At 38.3% G+C, this 22,158-nt stretch overlaps 1 protein-coding gene across 3 annotated transcripts; it reads right to left on the reverse strand.

Annotated features, from left to right (window-relative positions):
- Positions 1 to 1,848: 1,848 nt before the first annotated feature.
- LOC128529928 (UDP-glucuronosyltransferase 2A1-like) lies at positions 1,849 to 21,773 on the reverse strand. Of its 3 annotated transcripts, none has more exons than XM_053503550.1 (3): positions 21,686 to 21,773; positions 10,106 to 11,565; positions 1,849 to 2,068 (listed from the first exon to the last, which is right to left on the reverse strand). In XM_053503550.1, the coding sequence occupies exons 2-3, from the start codon at positions 11,560 to 11,562 to the stop codon at positions 2,062 to 2,064; spliced, it is 1,464 nt and encodes a 487-aa protein (XP_053359525.1). In that variant the 5' UTR covers positions 11,563 to 11,565; positions 21,686 to 21,773; the 3' UTR covers positions 1,849 to 2,061. The 3 variants fall into 3 exon arrangements, with proteins under 3 accessions (XP_053359525.1, XP_053359524.1, XP_053359523.1); XM_053503549.1 differs by lacking the exon at positions 1,849 to 2,068 and having other exon boundaries at positions 9,037 to 10,808; positions 10,905 to 11,565; XM_053503548.1 differs by lacking the exon at positions 1,849 to 2,068 and having other exon boundaries at positions 9,037 to 11,565.
- Positions 21,774 to 22,158: the final 385 nt, after the last annotated feature.

The raw sequence follows: 22,158 nt of genomic DNA on the forward strand, positions 1-22,158 counted from the left end.
AATAGCAAGTAAAATAAAATATTGTGCAGATTGTGCATGTGTGGGTTTATCAGTTCAGTCCAGATGTTATTTAGTTCGTCTGAATGATTTATGTGTGTGTGTGTGTGTGTGTGTGTGTGTGTGTGTTTGTATGTTTATCAGTCTAGACCCTTTGTGTTGAGAGAAGACAGATGGCTTGTGGGTAAAAACTGTTATATAGTCTGGATGTAAGGCCCGAATGCTTCGGTACCTTTTTCCAGATGGCAGGAGGGTAAAGAGTGTGTGAGGGGGGGGGTGTCCGGTCAGTCACAATGCTGGAGGCTTTGCGGATTCAGCGTGTGGGGTAGATGTCATCTTCTCAGCTGTCCTTACTATCCGCTGTGGGGTCTTGCAGACCGGTTTATTTTATTATTATCACACACATTTTTCTCACACATACACACTTCCATAAATCTTCTTTTCAAATTTTCTTTTCATTTTTGTGAAGCTGCTTTGAGACAATGACTATTGTTAAAAGCGCTATATAAATAAAATTTAATTGAATATCTTTGTAAAACCGTTGTAGCTTAGCAGTTCGGCTAATACCTCTACACAGGAATAACATTCATGAACTGTATCAGTCAGGATTTAATGCACAGACACAGCGCTGGACAACCCACTGACCTCTGATCAGGCTTGTGTCTTTTTGCTTGTGTTGTGCAACACCACTGATCATACTAGAGATGTATGATTGTCCTTTAGAGATCTGAAAATGTTGTAGGAGTTTTAAAAAGGCCCTCTTCTGGCTCAGGTCTTATTTGAGGGAACATCTGAAGGGATCATGAGCATACATTTTCTTAGTGAACTGGCATGTTAGGATGCTGTTGTCTCCCACTGTCATGAGCTCACGCAAGTGGTCCTTACTTACAATTAAGGTTGCTTACTTTCTAGGGAAGTCTCTCTGTGTTTTTACACATGGTGCTCCTGAAATACCAGTGATCCTGACCGAATTACTCCATACTGTTTCTGTGACTGTGAGCAAAGCCAATTTTCTCTCTTTCTCTCTGTTGAGCTACATACAGTATGGCACACCTGAGTACCAGTACAATTGATCTTGACTGGTCCATCATGATGTCAGGAACCAGCCTGATCCATCCTGATTCCCTACTTTGGGAGACAATAACTGCTGCTGAGGATGGTTCTTTGTGGTCTTTGTGGAAATTACAACAAACAGTTTTGTAAACGAATCTCCTTTAGCGAACAGTGTGTAACCTCACCAAAGTGGACTTCATGATGACTAAAACAAGAACACTATTATACAACTGCACATTTGACCATATTACAGTTATAGTAGGGGATTTATTTACAGTTATAAAAAAAATACTGTTTACTTTTTCTGCTTGCTATAGTTTTCTTCAGGATTGACACAATTAGGTCACTTTTATCCAAACTGATGGATTGAGAAACCTGGATGGTCAGTGATCTGTAGTGAGGAGCATGTTCAGGAATCTGTAAACTCATGGAGGAATGCAGTACTGTCAAATCGTGACCTCGTTTATGTAGTTCACGCAGGATGATGTTCATGTTGAGCCAATGACTTTCTTCTACTGGATACACAAGGATTTTTCCTGTGCTGGTGTGAAAGATTTGGGTCCACATGAGGGCAGTGGTGAGCAAAGTCCAGTGGAGGAAATTTGTCTGAAAATAAAATACAGGTCAAATTCATTATTCAAATTTAAATTACATAAATCTTTTTATAATTTTTTTTTATTTTGTATTCTAATTGTTTTATAATGGTATGAGTTTTTGTTTTAATACATATTCAATATTTAATGTCCATAGTGTAAATTTACGCCAGCAGTAACAGGTATCCGAGGGGCTTATATTACCATGGTAACGCATGGAGGAAGTGACGTCTGCTCCGGTGACCTCGCGGGGTGTTCCGAATGGTGGAGTTTTTGTTAAAGGGACTTCCCTTTACCGACATGCACTGCAAGCAGAGCAGGGAGTAGAGAGCACCTTGTGAAGTACACTTCAGAATGGAACACAGCCGAGTCTTTGGACCGAATCGTTCGTTCTTTTCTCATGTAACTCCCATAGACGCTATGCCCTGCAGTACACAGGAAACAAAATTGAGCGGTTTTTCTCAACAAGTCTTATACAGTAGTCCTAGTCATTTGTTCTTTTGTCACGTAACTCCAATAGATGCTCATGCAGATGCTATGAGATATGATATGATGGTGAGCTGCTCATTCTTTTTATAATAATATGTCCTAAGCTGCATTGTAATATTTTCATTACTGGAACTATAGCCAAAAATTGTGTATGTAGTTGTGTTGGGGGTCTGTTTATTTAAAATGTAACAGTTTATTTTATTTCTGATCAAAAGAACGAAATTAACTAAATGACTCAAAAAAAAAGATTTTCGTTTTGATAAACGAGAGTCAAAGAACCGAGTCACTAAAATGATTCCAACTTCCCTTAGCCACAGTAATACATTTCATCAGGGCAAACATTTAAGAGAAGGCCGTAAGTCCATGATGATCCCGACGTAGAATGCCTGATACTTGATGGTATTCAAGCACTAGTAAAAAACTAGGATAAGTGCATTAGTGTAGCAGGGGATTATATAGAAAAATAAAGGAAGTTTTTACTCTAAGAACTGTGTAGGTTAATACAGAATGCAATTATAGGTTTATGCTATACTGGGAGTTTCAATAGTAAAAGGAACCAAATCACAGTTCAAAGATGTAGACAATTAGAATATCACAGAAGAGTCAAGTATAAAAATTCTGAAAGAACACAAAGTCTCAAAACTAGGATCACAATATACAGAAACAGGGGCTGGGTATAATCAGTACATACAGTAGGTCTGAATGTTACAAACTATGAGATGTGAAGAAAGTGCTTAAAACGACAATTAGTGAGTAGGAACAGGTGGAATTCAGACAGTGTCAAGTGAAAAGTCCTTCAAACACTAAACAAGAAAAGCTGAAGTGAAACTATGACATAATTCTGATGTAATGAAACAGAAAAATAGCATGGAACATCAGGAAACTTCTGGTGAGTTAAGAGAGGTAAAACTGTTGCAGCTCTTATTGCTGTTTACATTTTCTTTTTCTTTGCAATTCCTTAAACAAAAGCTTTCAGCACAGACCAAAAATCTGAAATAAGATCATAAACATACTGAGTATGGAAGTTAAAATGTCCATATTATAATAGGGGAACCAGGGCATCTCATTTGACGAACTTCACCTTTATGCCTCATGACAAATTCCAGCTACAAATTCCATCCTGATGCCCTACTTATGCTTTTGTCTCATTGAGACACTCACTGATGCTCAGGTTGGTCTTAAGCCGGGCTAGGACAGAATTTCAGGCTGGAAAATTCCACACCAACCCAGGCCATCCTGTGCACCGAAATAAATTTAGAAACCGCATACAGCCTTATTTTTTCCCTCTAATACAGATAGTCTCAGACTCATGAATATTAGAATTTCCAGATACGAATGGACTGCGGTTCTGCAAACGGAAGTACAGTAGCTTACATGTGAAATGCCTGGTTTTAGACCACAATAATTCATTCGTACATTATATGGCCTCCTTTTGCGGCCAATACAGCATCAATTCGTCTTGGGAATGACAAATACAAGTCCTGCACAGTGGCCAGAGGAATTTTGAGCCATTCTTCTTGCAGAATAGTGTGCAGGTCACTATGTGATGCTGGCGGAGAAAAACGTTTCCTGACTCACTCCTCCAGAACACCCCAAAGTGACTCAATAATATTTAGATCTGGTGACTTTGCAGGCCATGGGAGATGTTCAACTTCACTTTTATGTTCATCAAACCATTTTATAACCAGTCATCTGTATTGGTGCATTATCACCTGATACACAGCACCGTCTTCAGGATACAATGTGTAATCCATTGGGTGAACAGGGTCCTTCAGAATGGTTCGGTAGTCCTTGGCAGTGACACGCCCATCTAGCACAAGTATTGGGCCTAGGGAATGCCATGATATTGCAGCACAAACCATCACTGATCCACCCTTATGCTTCACTCTGAGCATGCAACAGTCTGGGTGCTACGCTTCTTTGGGGCTTCTTTACAAGGTAACTCTCCTGGACGTAGGAAAGCCAGTGACGGTGGACTCATCAGAGAACAATACATGTTTTACAATCTCCACAGCCCAAGGTTTCCACTGCTGGCACCACTTAAACCGACGTTTTGCTGCTATAGCCAAAGGTCTGGCCATGTATATTGACCCTGTGGACCTCCCTTTTGGTGAAAACAGGAGAGTTGAGATGATTTGATTCTGCAGTGAGTTGGGCAGCTGTGGTTTTATGAATCTCGGATAGCAAGTAACCTGGTTTTACGAGCGTTCCGCAGGACGAGCAAAATTTTTCTAATAAATGTTGTCTTGATATACGAGTACCAAATATCATTTAATAGCATGTGTTTCTTGTTTTGATGCCGGAAATAATGTGATCACAACTGAGCCAATGGTTCTTCTCTAAAGCATCTTTTATTTTGTGTTTGTATGTGTGTGTGTGTGTGTGTGTGTGTGTGTGTGTGTGTGTGTGCTCGCGCCGGGTGGGGGTTGGGTGGTGGTGGTGAGTGTATGTGTGCTCGCGCAGTGGTGTGTGTGCATGTGTGTGTGTGCTCGTGCAGCTTTACAGAGCAGCCACTTATCTCCCTCCCCTTCCACCTTTTTTTTTCTAAGGTAAAGTGCAGGTTAATTTGTTTTATTTTTTCTTTATATTTTGTATCAATTTTTTTTTTATGAATATTTTTTATTTTGAAACGTATTGTCTGAGTTTCCATTATTTCTTATGGGGGGAATTTCACTTTGATATTGTAAGGGAATAATTACTGTAAGAAAAATTGTTTAGCTGCTAGTAGGTTTAGCCGCTAGTAGGTTTTAGCCGCTAGTAGGATTGGCCGCTAGTGGCTTTAGCCTTTAGTGTATGGTTAGTATGGATTAGCCTCTTGTGTGTGTTGGTCCCCTTGTATATTTGATTTGATGATTTAGATTCTAACCCAACTAACTGCTAACCTGATCAATCATTAGTCTCTCCCATCTCTAGTCTCTCTGGTCGGGCTTGTCTGGTCTGTCTTGTCTCTGATCTGTCTTGTTTTAATTTAGTTCAGCTCCATGTTAAGCTCTAAGCCTGAGTTCGAGTTCTTTGTTTAAGTTTCTGCTTATGTTCTTTATTATTTTCTGTTTTGTTAATAAAGACTCTTTCCGTTAATTACCCCCTCTGTGTTTATGCCTGCTCCATTCAAGCCCAACATTACCACCCAAATCATGACAGAATGCTCGACCATTACAAGGGCATAGCAGAGGGGCCCCCTCGGGAGAAATTTTTTTGGGGGAGCTGGGACCGTAACGCTAGGGCAAGCAGGTTGTAGGTGATTGGCTTCCTCCGCCACCCGGCTTCGACGTCATGCGTCCACCACTGCTCGACCCCGAGAACCAGCCATTCTGGCTTCGGCGGCAATCCAGTCTCGCCTGCCCTCCCACCTTGTTCGGGGAGCCAGCCCATCAGCATCGCAAGTCAGGTAAAATGACCCAGGACACTGGGGAGGGTGCCAAGGACCTCTGATAGCGCTCTGGTGGAGCGTTTTTTTGGATAAGCTGTATAGGGCCCCCCCTAGAGGGCGTTTGTTGGAGTGTTGTGTATTTTTTTTGTTGGTAGACTCAGTTTCCCAGAATGCACCTCGGTCAGGTGCTGAGAGTGCTCACCTGAACCGAGGTAGCTTAAATAGAACTTCTATAAATAGCTGTTTGCTCTGGGAAACTGGGTCGAGCATTGGTTGTCATGTGGGCATTTCTTTTGTTTTGGTTTTGTATAGTTTGTCTTAAGTTGGCTCTAGTTTTGTTATGTTTATGTTCATTTTGCTTTTTGTGTTGTGGAACTGTTCTGTTTAAGTATGTTATTTGTTTGTCTTAAGGTCTGTGTACAGTAAGTACTGTTTTGTGTGTTTCCAGTGTCTGTTTGCCATGTTTATGTTTAGTTACTTGTATGTTTAGTAATTGTAGATTTAGCCGCTAGGATGGATTAGCCTCTTGTGTGTGTGTTGGTCCCCTTGTATGTTCTGTTACTAACCCGCTTAGATTCTCCTAGTCTTTGGTCAGTCTTGTCAGGTGTGTCTTGTCTCTGGTCTGTCTTGTTTTAATTTAGTGCAGCTCCATGTTTGGTGTGTTAAGCTAAAGAGCCTGTGTTAAGCTCTTTACCTGTGTTTAGCAAAAGAGCCAGAGTTCAAGTTCTTTAAGTTTCTGTTTATTTATGTTCTTTATTACTTATGTTTTGTTAGAGTCTTTATTATGTTAATTACCCCTCTGCGTTTATGCCTGCCCCTTCAAGCCCAACATTACCACCCAATTCATGACAGATATACAAGCACTATTTCTAAACTAATTATACTCACAATCCAAGGTTTTACTGTGTCTTTAAATGACTTGTACACCCAAATTACCAAAACAATAAATTACCCCATATATGTAAAAACTAATTCTTTTTTTTTTTTTCCTTCTACGTGTCTCAGTCCCTGGCTACAACATGGCTGTAAATGTGAAATTAGGAAGAGTTTAACCTGCTGTGTGTGAGGATGTGGAAAACCTGTTTGCTGTGTGATGTTCTACTTTGATCTTCAGTGCTGAAACAAACGTGTGTGAGAGAGCTGACCAATCATTAAAAAAATTTTTTTTTGTTAAATGTTCACTAGCCGACAATTTTATTTGTACAAAGAATGAACTGTTATATAGCCTCTCTGATTGTATCTGTTTATTGTTATTGAAAAACATAATTTAAAGACAAACTTTAAATATAACTAGAAAAATAGACTTTTATAATAAAACATTGGAATAAGAAGAAATAAAATAAAAAGAATCAAAAATTTAACACACTGTTAAGTTGCTCATGTTGTGTCAAATGTGATGTAGTGAGTCATTTACAAATGACACCTGGTTGGGTTATTTTAACCCAACAACTGGTTTATTCTTTATTCTTTGATTTCTCCAACCGGCAGCCTGCAAAATATTCGAAATATTACAGTTATTGTGTCACAAGTGTAGTTTTAAGAGTTGTTTGGTAGAGAATGCGTGTGTGTACAGCTCAAAACCTCAATTGTTTTTAAAGATAGAGTCTAATCTGAAAAAATGCCCCAAAGTTTTCAGAGATTTGAGCTCTAGAAAATCTCCCGGCGCTCTGCGCATAACACTGGCCCAACGCATTCTCATCTCGGAAGAAATTTCTAAACGTTTCATAAACATGGGCTATTGTTTACTTATATTCATTTTGTTTCATCGGCTACTACATGCAGCTCTAAAGGAGCACGGCTCATTAATCCTTGAGAGAATGAACTAAGACCTGAGGTGTCAGTCTATGGTTATATAGCGCCACTCAGTGGTAAAAGCCATCAAACACACAAACCCAAATGCTGCCACCATGAGACCCGGCATACAAACCTGTGGCACAGATGTTATACAGCTGGAAAAGTCACATACAGAAAGTCAGAAACGTTATTTAGAGTAAGAGTCTTGGGCCCTTATGGGAAAAAAATATGGCAATATATTATAAAATATAATGCGATATATTAAATAATACATTTCCATATACAGTATAGGAAACTAGTGCTTATATTTATTAATATATTGCAATTCATGAATGGACTATGTATAGATATATATTGCAATGTAGACTAAAACAATTATTTATACTTATAATTGTTTTATTGAAATATTATTAAAACTTATCTATTTAATAATATTGAATTTATTAAAATTAAACTGCCAAATGGCAAACTTACTTTACATTCTGTACAAATAGCATAACCAATAAAAAACTAAAATACAATATACAGTACAAAACATTTTTATCACGAAGTAAAGCAACGAGATAATGTTTGTGTTCAGTGATTTCTGTATACACTTATTTAAGGTCAAACACCAAATGAGCCATAAGCATATTGCATAAGCATATTATGAAGAAATAAATATATTTAATCAAATTCAATATATTATGAAGTATATTGTTATAATATTAAATTACATACCTAAAGATATATATTTAAATATATTTCTCAATATATGAAAAGCGGCAAGTCCTTATGTATTTTTCAATATATTGGAAAAAATATATTAATACAATATATTATTCCATATACTGTAAACATATTTAGATCAGAACACTAAATCATTCAATATATTGACAGTTAATATATACAGAAATATATTTTCTTTTCATAAGGGGGTATAAAGTCATGATAGATGTCATTATAGATGTAAAATTTTAAATTTGTGTATTTGAACACATGTAAACTTTGTCATTTTCAGCTAAAATATTTCCCCCATAGACTCTGTGGTTTTAACATTCTAACGTTTTTTAACATTCTGACTCCTTTACTATAATAATTAAGCACTTAATTTTAAATTCCCCGCAAAAAAAGTAAAAACCCATCTTCACCATCCACTTTTTTCTTCTTGGTCTTCTTCATTTGATCTGCGACAGGCAAAGCAGGCGGTGCACTACCGCCCCCTTAAGGTCTGGATGAAGGACGCTTGGTAAAGTGTTTTTTGCTGACTTGTCACAGAGGCCTGGCGATGCCCTGCACATTTCTCTAACACAGGGGTCTCCAAATCCAGTCCTGGAGGGCCAGTGTCCAACACAGTTTGACGATTCTCCTTTTCAAACACAGCTGATTTAACTAATCTGATAATTACTAGGTTCAGTGGGTGTGTTTAGGTGTCGGTGAATTACAAACTGTGCTGGTCACTGGCCCTCCAGGACTGGATTTGGAGACCCCTGCTAACACACTGAACACAGCCTTAGAGCATGTGTGGGAGAAATTAGGGAAAATTATGTAATTATTACTGTAGGATTAATTGGGTCGCCATGAGAAAAGTGATTATTCAGTCATAAATGTATAATCAAACATCAAACAACCTTAAATGATAAGTTAGACAAAAATTACTGAACACAAAAATGATCTCATTGCTTTACTTCTTCCTCTGTATATTGTATTTGAGTTCTTTATTGGTAATGACATTTATAGAGAATGTAAAGTAAGTTTGCCATTTGCCAGGTTAATTTTAATAAATAAAAAAAAAGGGGGGGGGGGGGTTCTGTTCTCAAGCCACAGGATCCTTATTAGATTACAATGTCTTTTACCTATGCAGTCTAAAATAAAGTGACACATGATGAAAATCCTCTCTGTCAGCAAACATACAGTTTATACATAATATATAATAATACGCACATTTTGTGAGTTCTACATTTTTGTATTGTCATTCTGGTAGTAGTAAAATGTAATTTTTTTTTAAAATAAGGTCCCTTCATATACAGTGGAACCTTGGATTACTAGCATAATCCGTTCCGCAAGCAGGCTCGTATTCCAAAACATTCTTAAACCAAATTTAATTTTCCCATGGAAAATAGAAACTTAAATTATTCGTTTCACAGACAGAAAAATAAAAATACAAAAAAATAACACAAAATATTAGGTAAAAATAAAACAAATTAACCTGCACTTTACCTTTAAAAAAACTAAAAATAAATCCTGACAGATAAGTGTTTTTGTGTATGCGCGCAGTCTCTGTGTGTGTGTTTGAAGCCCCTCCAGTCCTGAGAGAGAGTGTGTGAAGATTTTGGCTTGTTGTAACGTCACCTTGTGTACTGATGATGTCATTGTCTGTCATTCTCCTTGATTTGATGTCAGCTTTGTTTACTTAGTGCAATTGGTAATGTCATTTTTCTAGGCTTATCCGTTTTTAAAAATACCCAACTATGTGTGGACATGGCACAAACTGTAATATGTGGAAACAGTGCCTAAATAAATAATTGGTGATTAGAAACAGGTGTGATTCAGGCAGTGCCAAATGGAAAAGCCTTTAAACACCAAACAAAACCATGTAAAAATCATGACAACATCTTATAACAATAGAGCAGAAAATAATATGAAAAACTTTAGGAAATCTGTGGTGAATTAAAGGAGCTAAGACTGTTATGGCTCTTATTGTTGTTTGACTTTTCTCTTTCTTTGCAGCGCCTTAAACAGAAGCTTGCAGCTTAGAGCAAAAATCAGAAATAAGATCATGAACACACCAAGTATAAAGGCTAAAATGTCCACATTATGATAGGCGTACCAGGGCATCTTATATGACTCTGTACGCAGATGAGCTGCACCTTTATGCCTCATGACAAATTCCAGCCAGAAGATGACGCTGTCCATCGGTTTTATTGGTGTGTCATGAAGTAGAGAGGAAATCTCACATATGTGCTCCATGTAGAGCTTCCTTTTATCCAAAATGTTCTTAACAGATTCAGTAAACGTATCAACATTTATGTCTGTGAGCTCCAGAACTTCAGCTATGCCTTTAGCTTTCAGATGTGCCGTGTTGTCAAACTGGTCCAGGATTAGTGGTATTGCCAGCATTGGGACTCCATGATAGATGGCCTCGTAGATACTATTTGTTCCCCCATGTGTTATGAAAAGTTTTGTCTTTGGATGTCCAAGAAGATCATTTTGTGGAATCCAGTCTAAAATTAGTGTGTTGTTACTCACTGTGGAAGGTTTTGGTCCTGCATATTTCCACACAACCTTCTGCGGTAGATGAGCAAAGGCAGATGCAAAGATTTCTGATAGATTAAGCTCAAAACCTTTGAAGTAAGTACCAAAGGACATTATGATTACACCATGTTCCCCTGAACTTTGCATGAACATCTCCAACTCATCAGGCAGAGGACTAGAAGGCTTGCACTGAAATCCCCCGATGTAGACCACGTTTGGCATCGTTGGCCGAGGAAACTCGAATACAAAATCTACTCGCATGAGCCACAGATCTGCACCTTGGATAAGGGAAAATATATCAATGTTCGGATCTATAAACTCACTAATGATACTCTGATAAGCCGGTCTAGTGATCATATGATCTATATACTGACCAATAGCATAATGCAACAAGTTCTTTAGTCGGTCTGTGAAGGTCATTTTGTCACTGAGCTCAGACCCAAATGTTGGAATGTATGAAAGTGGAGAGGGTGCGACTGCAAAGTGGGCTTCTCTGTTCATTATCCAGCGAGTATTAAGCACTATTGGTAAACCCAAGTATGACCCTAAAATAACACCGCCTCCATAAAAAGGATCAGCTAAGAACAGATGAAAGTTTTTTAGTTTTTTAATGAATGTTTTATCCTCCAAAATAATTTTTAACATATTGGCACTCTCTCTGCAACTTTGTTCCATGGCAGTCATCAATTGTTGATATAGAGCCATAAAGGAAAAAAATGTCTCTTTACTTTTTCTGCTTGCCATAGTTTTCTTTAGGATTGACACAATTAGGTCACTTTTATCCAAACTGATGGATTGAGAAACCTGGATGGTCAGTGATCTGTAGTGAGGAGCATGTTCAGGAATCTGTAAACTCATAGAGGAACGCAGTACTGTCAAATCGTGACCTCGTTTATGTAGTTCACGCAGGATGATGTTCATGTTGAGCCAATGACTTCCTTCTACTGGATACACAAGGATTTTTTCTGCACTGGTGTGAAAGATTTGGGTCCACATGAGGGCAGTGGTGAGCAAAGTCCAGTGTAATAACATTGTCTGAAAATAAAATACAGGTCAAATTCATTATTCAAATTTAAATTATATAAAATCTTTATATTGTTTTATTTTGTATTATAATTGTTTTATAATGCTATCAGTTTTTGTTTCAATAAATATTTAATATTAAATGTCTGTAGTGTAAAGTTTTTCATGGCAGCAGCAACAGGTATCCGAGGGGCTTATATTATCATGGTAACACATGGAGGAAATGACAAGGACTTTATGTACTTAGGGTCAACGGTCCAGAGCAATGGAGAGTGTGGAAAGAAGGTAAAGAGGGGAAGAATGGGTGGAGAAAAGTGTCAGGTGTGTTGTGTGATAAAAAAGAGTATCAGCGAGAATGAAAGGAAAGGTGTACAGGACAGTGGTGAGACCAGCGATGCTCTACGCAGGGTTCTTAGACTTTTTCCAACTTTAAATTACAGCACTTTTCAAGCACTTTCAAGGTGCATTTTTATGCTTTTCCAGCACCTAACAACCACGATAAATTACGTTTATATATGCTGTATGTACTTTTTCACATTTAAACCCATCGTGCTATTGAAAAAAAAAAACACAATATGACATTTCAACTTAAATTGTTAAATACTTTGGAGCACAGATTTATTGGGAGAGTTCACCCAAAAATGGTAAAAAAATTAAAATTTAGTTATTGGATAAAGTATCTTTTTAGGTTTGGTCTTTTTCTACCTGTGTTGTGCGATAAAGGAGTATCAGCGAGAATGAAAGGAAAGGTGTACAGGACAGTGGTGAGACCAGCGATGCTCTACGGCTTAGAGACAGTGGCGCTGAAGAAAAGACAGGAGGCAGAGTTGGAGGTAACAGAGCTGAAGATGTTGAGGTTCTTCTTGGGAGTGACGAGGATGGATAGGATCAAGAATGAGTTCATCAGAGGGACAACCCACGTTAGATATTTTGGAGATAAAGTCAGAGAGGCCAGATTGAGGTGGTTTGGACATGTTTAGAGGAGAGATGGTGAATATATCGGTAGAAGGATGCTGAGGTTGGAACTGCCAGGCAGGAGGTCTAGAGGAAGACCAAAGAGGAGATTTATGGATGCAGGGAGCGAGAGAAGAGGATGCAGAGGATAGGGTTAGATGGAGGCAAATGATTCGCTGTGGCGACACCTGAAAGGGAACAGCCGAAAGACAAAGAAGAAGAGGTCTTTTTCTACCTAAAGTTGATATTTTAAAAAATGAGCTTACAGTCAGATTTTGTTTGGGTAGTACCAAACTTTCATGACCAGCCGTTCATGATACCTCATGTGCATTACTATTCAAAATTCATGTAATAAATTTAATCTTTATGAGTCAGAAAATATTCTTGCTGCAAATTAATGAACAACTGTTTCTATGTCAACTGTTTTGAAAAACAGTCACCAAATATGGAAACCATAGTTTGTGAGCTTTCATCAATATTACTTTTTATTATTGTCAATATTACCTTAGGTTGGGACTAAGGTACTGTTGTAACTGTATGGCAAATGTCCCACCCGTCAAATGGTGACAGTTAAGAGGATGAAGGAAAACATGTTTAACGGTTTAAAATGTATCACCTCTCTGTATGTAGTCTTGGCATTCTATATAACCTTTATATAAATGACAAATAATCACCAGACAGATAAATACAATTTCAACAAACACTTCAACTGTGTAAAATAGGAACATTCTATTCTGCCTTCTGCTTATCTTGAGCAGCCCTCACATGGCATGGCATGAATTACACGATCAATAACTTAAATTGGCAAGGAAGTGCCCTTTAGACTGTTGAGTTTAGGAAAAATCTTCAATTAACTGCAATTAACAACACAAGTGCAAAAAACTGCAATGAAAATAGTGCAAAAATAAAACTACACTTAACAAAATATAGTGCAAAAATAATAACTAGCTTATCCAGGAGTAGGCCAAACAGGGGAAGGCCTGTTAAGGATTGTCCTTTAGTTCCTTTAGTTTTTCAGCTAGCTGTTTCTCCAAAGTCTCCAGACACTTTTTCTTTCCCTTTGCTGCTCTTCGAAGGCCATTGGACTTTGAGATGAAGCTCAGTTTTCCTTGTGATTCAGCTTTTTCTGCATTGTTATCAGCGGACTTCAGGAGGACCCTCATATCCTCCTCTAGTCTCTTCTTTTTAGATTTTATTTCTGTTATCTCTTCCACTAGTCCTTTCCTCTTCTGTGCCTTCTGTTCATCTTGCTTTAGACGTCTTTGGTCATCAAGATACATGTGGTATTTCTGTCTGGCAGCAGCGGCAGAGAGGAGTAGCTCCTCTGTGTAGGCCAGGGGTCGGCAATTAAGTTTGGCCTCGGGCCAGATTTTTTCCAAGCCATTACATGGCGGGCCACAACCAAAACTAATTGGCTAATTTATTGAATTAATTGGGGAGGATGAATGGTAGGCGCTCGTAAAATGACAGAACCGAGATCCGAGATAAACTGACACATCTAAGATGAGATCATCGTGCTAATTACGATCCGGCTAGGTTGGTTCTTCGAGCACACCTGTTGTTGATGATTAGTATAGCTGGATTGAGTTGTCTTCTCACTGATCACAAGCCCTGCTATTGGTTGACGAAATGGAAAAAGAGCGGCTCCATTTTTTTTGTAACACGTGTTATGCGCAGAAATGCCCCCCTGCCATGGATTGCCCCCCCCACATAATCGCTATTAAATATTATATTAGAACATAAATTTATAGATTAATGCTTTACAAATTACATGAGACAATAAAATAAAATAAGCAATATGAAAATAAATATGTTGTATATGAAGAAATAGAAATATTAATATTTTTAAAATACATGTATACTTTTATATTGTTTGTTATAAAATTTGTTTCGGTTATATAATTTATCATTATAAAATAATTATTTTTATTATATATAATTATTTATTTGCATATTTATGACAAACCCCTGAAAAATAAATGTGCAAGATGCAAGGATATATGCAAGATCCTTTTCTTTTCCCACGTGAGTCAGTCCGCGTCAGTCGTGCTTTTTAACCAATCAGATGTGACCTCGCCATTTCAACCAATCATAACCCACCAGGAGCGCAGGCTAAATCCTGTTTACATAAAATAAACCTGCTTCCGAGCAGGTTCAAGCTTATGGATATGTTGCTATGACAGCAAATGCGAGAAGCGCATCGAAGAACGAAACAATCCAAGATCAGGACAAATCCACAACAATCAAATCCAGCTAACTGAGTTAGAGACAGACGAAGAACGGACCCCTGGGTGCTCGCAAAGCACAACAAGACGTCATTTGTTTTTGCATGTTGAGCATTCACTCTGCACCTCGCTGATGCGCTTATTCACCCTCGTATCCAGATCTAACAAATAAGAATTTAGATCTATTGAAATATTTCTGTTCTGAAAAATGAGGTTTCCAAACAAAGAGCTTTTTTGAAACTGTCAGTCCGATAAAAAAAAAAAAATCATTTATTTATTTTCATTCTCTAGTTTAAACAATCTCACGGGCCAGATGTTTTTGCTTGCGGGCCACATGTGGCCCGGGGGCCGCTAATTGCCGACCTATGGTGTAGGCTATGTTAAGAAGCTCTCCAACACTCCGCACATGGCCATGAATAACCCGCTGGGAGATTAATGAATGCTCCTTGAGGTGGCAACCATCACCTCCTTGTTGACAGAAAACTCTTTTTGGATAAATGTTGGATAAATGTTCATGGTAGAATGCATCAAAACTTCCACTTTCTGGATTAAAGTTTCTAAAAGAATCTGATGCTGTCATCAGGCGGGGTCATAGAAGTGACCAAACTCCCTCAGAATCTCATCACAGCATTTCTCTTTAATGCGCACATTTTCCACAAAGAGCCGCAGAACAGTGGTGAGTTTTCGGGTGCTCCCCTCTTTGTTCTTGAGGAACAGCCTTGGATCGAGAGCAAAAAGGCTTCTCACAAGAGGATATTTAAGTGGAGCCTTTTCAAAAAGCATGGAGTCCATCTTTAGCAAAAATAGTTTGCAGTTCTGCCTAAATTCCAGCCTTAGCCTCTCGGCATCCGAGTTCTTCTTCTTGTGCTCCTCCAGGGCTCGCTGTGTGACAAATCCCACTCTCAGTTTGGTAACATCCATGTGGTTGACTGGATCAGCATAGTCAACTTGTAGAAGCATTAATGTAGTTGTTGCATTCTTCATGACACTGGGCTTGATAAACTTCTCCAAAAGACTTCTAATCATGTTGGTGAGATCCCCACTGGCAGCATGGGTTTGTCTGTCTGGTATAATTTCAAAAATTGTGTGATCTTCAGAGCCATCATTAGAAAAAAGTTGAGCTTCGCCTGGAAGAGGTCATCTTGAAAAATCATCTGGGCAGTCAAGAAAGATTTTGAAGATAGTTCTGTTATAGTTTTTACTTTTGCAGCTTTGATGTATATTTTCAGAGAAGGCAAAATCTGTAAGGCACGCTCAGCCAGACAGAGGTCAAGAGGGAAGGATGTGGAACCAGTGGCTGCTGTATAGTCCTCTCTTCGTGCTTGTACATCCTTGAATAGCCATTTAAGGTTTGAAAAAGCATTTCCCAGGTCCCAGTCTGTGGATGCACACTCTGCTTTAAAGTAATTGTTTAGTATATGCAAACCACAGCTTCCAACATTAAGCATTTTCTTGTCTGTTTGTTGTTCTATATTTTGCTGGGCCATGGAGAAGAGCTTCGAGTTCACGTTTGGGCCATCCATCGACAGCCGAATCAGGTTGAATATATATCTGAATACACAGTCTCAAGATTCTCATATATTTGTTTTGCAGCGTGAACAGTGAGAATAGTGGCTTGTTACAACTTTTGTTTCCCAGCATATTCCTGCTTTAAGTGTTGGATTAGAGCTAACGAATGTTTTTATGGTGCCTTGGGAGTTGCTGGTTGACTGCTGTGGATTAGATGAATCTGGGGATGGTAGAGTCGCAATTTCCTTTGCTACTCCACTGGCAGCTTCCTCTGCACTGCTGCTTAATGGTTTAGATGTAGCTGTGCTGCTTGACACATTGCTTGTCTGCTGGAAAAAAAATCCCGGACCTGGATATAGGAGTCTTCTCATCAGATCTTGATGCTTTTTCTCTAAATAACAACAATAAAAAAATAAGAAGACTTAATATAATAATACATAATATAAATAAGTTGTATAATGATGTATATAAGTAAAAAAAAAAAGAAAAGAATGAGATAATTAATTAAAGAGCAGGGCTGCAGTATTATGAGAAAATATTTTTTGTTGATTATTGCTCTTGATATAGTAAAGATTAAATTAAGTAAGATTACACTACAATAAGGTTCCATTTGAACCAACTATGAGCAATGCATTTGTTTAAGTATGTCTTAATCTTTGTTAATGTTATTTAGTTTAGCTGATAAATGCCGTTTAAACCAAATGGAAAAATAGAAATGAAAAAATAAATATTGTTTACATCGTATTAGTACTTTGCCGCGACCGTGAAAATCAATTAGCTAATTGGCTTATCAAAAATTCCTTAACCTAAAACTTACCTTTCATATGGCTTGAAAGCGCGGCCTCTCCCATGGGAAAGAGCTGCAAGTCCTTTTTGCATATTTTGCAAGTGGCTAATCGAGGATTTGGTCCGCATTTTAGCCATAATTTGTATTTTTCATCCTCCAGCCAACGAGCATTGAAACGGCAACCACTCCAAAAGAGGGCGCGCATCCACTGGAAGATTACACCACTACAGCCACAAGCACTGACTCGAGCGGAGTTATTTTCGTTATGTGCAAAATGCATTTTTAGCTAAAAGGAAAACTACTCCGTGAGATAATGAATTATTATAAGTGCAATGCAATTTCAAATTCAAGCAGGTTCAAGCACTTTGATTTCCAGTACGAACCCTGTCTACGGCTTAAAAACAGTGGCACTGAAGAAAAGACAGGAGGCAGAGTTGGAGGTAGCTGAGCTACAGATGTTGAGGTTCTCCTTGGGAGTGACAAGGATGGATAGGATCAAGAATCATAGGGACATCAGTTCATCAGAGGGACAACCAATGTTACATGTTTTGGAGATAAAGTCAAAAAGGCCAGATTGGGGTGGTTTGGACATGTTCAAAGGAGAGATGGTGAATATATCGGTAGAAGGATGCTGTGGTTGGAACTGCCAGGCAGGAGGTCTAGAGGAAGACCAAAAAGGCAATTTATGGATGCAGTGAGAGAGGACATGGAGTTATTTGGTGTAAAAAAAGAGGATGCAGAGGATAGGGTTAGATGGAGGCAGATGATTCGCTGTGGTGACCACTGAAAAAAAAACAGCCGAAAGAAGAAGAAGCATGGAGGAAGTGACATCTGCTCCGGTGACCTCGCAGGGTGTTCCGATTGGTGGAGTTTTGTCAGGGGAAGTTTCCTTCACCGACATTCCCTGCAAACGGAGCAGGGAGTAGGAAGTACCTTGTGAAGTACACTATGGCATGGAACGCAGCCACTAGGTACGTTGGATGCCTGGGGGTCCCCTGCGAAGTATACAGAATGTTCAGTCATGTTAAGTTTGATTTCAATCCGCAGGGAGCTAAAAATGTTCAGTTTAAGGGGAACTGCAAATGGTGTGGGGAACGAGTAAACAACAGGTCTTCAGTTCACCAGAAAAGGAAATAAAAAATGTCCCATAAGTCAGTGCGTCTTGCTGGAGAATGAAAAAAAATGTAGCATGAAAAAGAATTTATATATTTATTGTCATTATTATCGAGGACGATATCTCATTAAGAGGACACAAAAATGTTTATTTTAATTTATTAAGTAAATCCTTAGTATTATATAGGCTAGTAATCTGTAAAAATAACTCTCTGTACATATTTAATCAATTACAGTGGAACCTTGGATTACGAGCTTAATTCGTTCCAGAAGCAGGCTCGTATTCCAAAACACTCATAAACCAAATTAAATTTCCCCATAGGAAATAATGGAAACTTAAATTATTCGTTCTACAGCTCAAAAAAATAAATACATGCCTCCGAGTGGCGCAGTGGTAAAGTGCTCGCCCTATCATCCGGAGATCGCTGGATTTGTCTCCCCTGCTGGGTCTTAGTGCTCATCTCTTACTGGTATAATCAACATCCGTGCATGCGTGTACTGTTTACTATAACACTGTGACCCCATATGTGGGTAAAACATATTTTATTTTGTGTTAGAAAGCGCGTATGCACTGTTTCTTATAACACGTGTAAAGTAAAGCAAAAGAAATTCTCAATACAGAGGTTTAAATCTATTTTCTTCCTCATCGTGGTGTGTGTGTGTGCATTGTGGGTAATGCAGTCCGGTGTGTGTGAACACGAATGCGAGATGTAAGCTAGGATATAGAGTGTGAGTCTTGTTTTTTTAGTTGGATTTAAGTGCAGGATCCACCCGAAAGTTTGTACTATAACCTGACAATGTAGAAAATAAAAGAACGGGCATCGACCAGTTTGTCCATCTCATCATTACAGGAGCATGGATTAACGGGCTGTTACGCTGTCGCGAGAAATATTAAAATAAAGCAGAGAAGTTTTAATAATTTAGATGAGAACAACAGTCTTTCCGTTAATGTGTGTGTTTAAATGAGAGAAGAAAGTTTTGATGTGTAAGATGGGGAGGGGGAGACAGGTGGGGCTAAAAGCAAGAGTCTCCACTTACTCTAGCCTTACACACACACACACACACACAGCGCCTGCATGCACAAACGGAAACACTTATCTGCCAAGATTTATTTTTTACTTTTTTGAAAGGTAAAGTTCAGGTTAATTTGTTTTATTTTTTACTTAAAATGTTGTATCAATTACTTTTATGTATTTAGTTGTTTGGGCTGTAGAATGAATAATTTAAGTTTCCATTATTTCTTATGGGAAAATTAAATTTGGTTTATGAGTGTTTTGGAATACGAGCCCACTTGCGGAATAAATTATACTTGTAATCCAAGGTTACACTGTATTAGAATTTCCATAGATACGAATGGACTGCGGTTCTGCAAACTTTGATGCAAACAAGTCACGGTAGCTTACACGTGTTTTCAAAAAAATGGGCACTGCAGTGCACCAGATACCAGTATTTTTAGTGTAAAAGTGAATGTATAAAATGTCTAAAGTCTGGTATATTGTACAGGGGTTGGACACTGAAACCTGATTTTAGACCACAATAATTCATTAGTACGTTATATATACTTCACTTTCATGTTCATAAAACCACTCTATCACCAGTCTTGCTGTTTGTATTGGTGCATTATTTTCCTGAAACACGGCACCGCCTTCAGGCTACAATATTTGAACCACTGGGTGCACATGGTCCTCCAGAATGGTTCGGTAGCCCTCGGCAGTGATGCGTCCATCTATATAAGTATTAGGCCTAGGGAATGCCATGAAATTGCAGCGCAAACCATCACTGATCCACACCCATGCTTCACTCTGGGCATGCATCAATATGGGTTGTACACTTCTTTGGGGCTTCTTTACACCGTAACTCTCCCGGATGTGGAAAAGCCAGTGAAGGTGGACTTATCAGAGAAAAATACGTTTCACATTCTCCACAGCCCAAGATCTTCGCTGCTGGCACCACTGAAACTGACGTTTGGCTGCTATAGCCAAAGGTTTGGCTATAGCACCACTGAAACTGACGTTTGGTTGCTATAGCCAAAGGTTTGGCTATAGCTGCCCAGCCATGTACATTGACCCTGTGGACCCACCGACAAACTGTTTTGGTGAAAACAGGAGAGTTGAGGTAAACATTTAATGCTGCAGTGAGTTAAGCAGCTGTGGTTTTATGGTTTTTGGGTACAATCTATAAAACAATCTACAATTAGCTTCTTTTCAGAATACTTCTCCTTGAGTCCACAGTTACTCCTGTTGGATGTAGTTTGTCCTTCTTGGTGGTATGCTGACATTACCCTGGATACAGTGGCTCTTAATACATCACAAAGACTTGTGGGGTTGTGGTGTGAGAGAAATTATTTTGCCTTAATTATTTCAGTCCAGGAGCATGACAATGTCTGTCCTGTAATGCTGTCCTGATGGTGAATAATAATAAATTTCAGAAAATCCTCAACAAAATAGAGTTCATAATCCAATACATTGCAAAACACCTTACAGAATGATGTCAAGGATTCCCCTTGCGATTTAAAGGCACAGAGACAACACTGTTATATTTCGCATTCTAGTAAAACCTTGGATTGCAAGTAACTAAATTTGCATACCAAATAAGTATATAAGTACAAGACTTATTTTATAAGGTATACTTAGGTCTAAGTACAAGACTTATAAGATGTACAAACTAGCTTCCGGGACGGGACTCATTCATAAGTAGGAGACAACCTGTGGATGATCACAAACCATACTGTGTGCTACTGTATATACAGTTTTTTTATATTCAAACTGTATTTTTTCCTTGGTGCAAAACAACCACCGCATTATAATTAGATTGTTCAGAATCTAAGTAAATATGCATTTATTTACAGTGGAACCTTGAATAGCGAGTAACCTGGTTTTCGAGCGTTCCGCAAGACGCAAAATTTTTCTAAGGAATGTTGTCTTGATAAAAAAATAACCAAATAACATTGATTATCATTTGGCACACATGTGTTTCTTGTTTTGATGCAGAGAATATTGTGATGACAACTGTGCCAATGATTCTTCTTTAAAGATTCTCTAAAGCATTTTTTATTTTGTGTTTGTATGTGTGTGTGTGCTCGCACAGGGCAAGGATTGGGTGGTGGTGGTAAGTGTATGTGTGTGTGTATGTGCGCTCACACAATGGTGAGGGTGGATGTGTGTGTGTCTATGCTCGCGCAGAGGTGTGTGTGTGCATGTGTGTGTGCTCGTGCAGGTGTTTGTATCCTACACAGCAGCCACTTATCTTCCTTCCCCTCCTACCTTTTTTAAAGGTAAAGTGCAGTTCAATTTGTTTAATTTTTTTTATTTGTTTAATTATTTTTATATGAAGATTTCTGAATTGTGGAACGTATTGTGTGAGTTTCCATTAATTCCTATGGAAGAAATTTACTTTGTTTTTAAATGACTTATACCCCCAAATTACCAAAACAATTCATTTCCTCCCATATGTTAAAACAAATTCTTTTGACTTATTTTCCTTCTACGTCTCTCAGTCCCTGGCTACAACATGGCTGTAAATGTAAATTTAGGAAGAGATTTACCTGCTGTGTGTGAGGATGTAGAAAACCTGTTTGCAATGTGATGTTCTTCTTTGATCTTCAGTAAATGCTGAAACACAAGTGTGTGTTTGCGTGTCCGCGTGAGACAGAAGAAATGCTGAAATGCTTTTTACCATAGAATCAAGATTAAATAGAACATGTGATTAAACATTACCGATTCTGGTCTTAGTTTAAAAGCGTGTGGTTAAATGACACCCTGACTAATGAATAATCTAGATCATCTTGTATTAGCAAATGCAGACATGGCAGCATCTATAAACACGTTTTGTACTTTTGTACCTTGTAACATTTTGTACTGTTTGTTCTCCTAAATAAGCACTATGCTCATCTGCGCAAAATCAAGTTTATCATTAAATAGGACATGTGAATTTTGCATCACTGATTCTGGTCTTCATTTTAGAATTTTGTTTAAAAAGTTGACATGATTTAGCAGGTTTAATTTGCGGTTGCCATGA

This window comes from Clarias gariepinus, chromosome 9, assembly GCF_024256425.1.
Source record: "Clarias gariepinus isolate MV-2021 ecotype Netherlands chromosome 9, CGAR_prim_01v2, whole genome shotgun sequence".
Lineage (NCBI taxonomy): Eukaryota > Metazoa > Chordata > Actinopteri > Siluriformes > Clariidae > Clarias > Clarias gariepinus.

Coding starts and splice junctions, on each gene's coding strand:
- LOC128529928 (XM_053503548.1), bottom strand. CDS start 11,562: ATGTTATTACACTGGACTTTGCTCACCACTGCCCTCATGTGGACCCAA.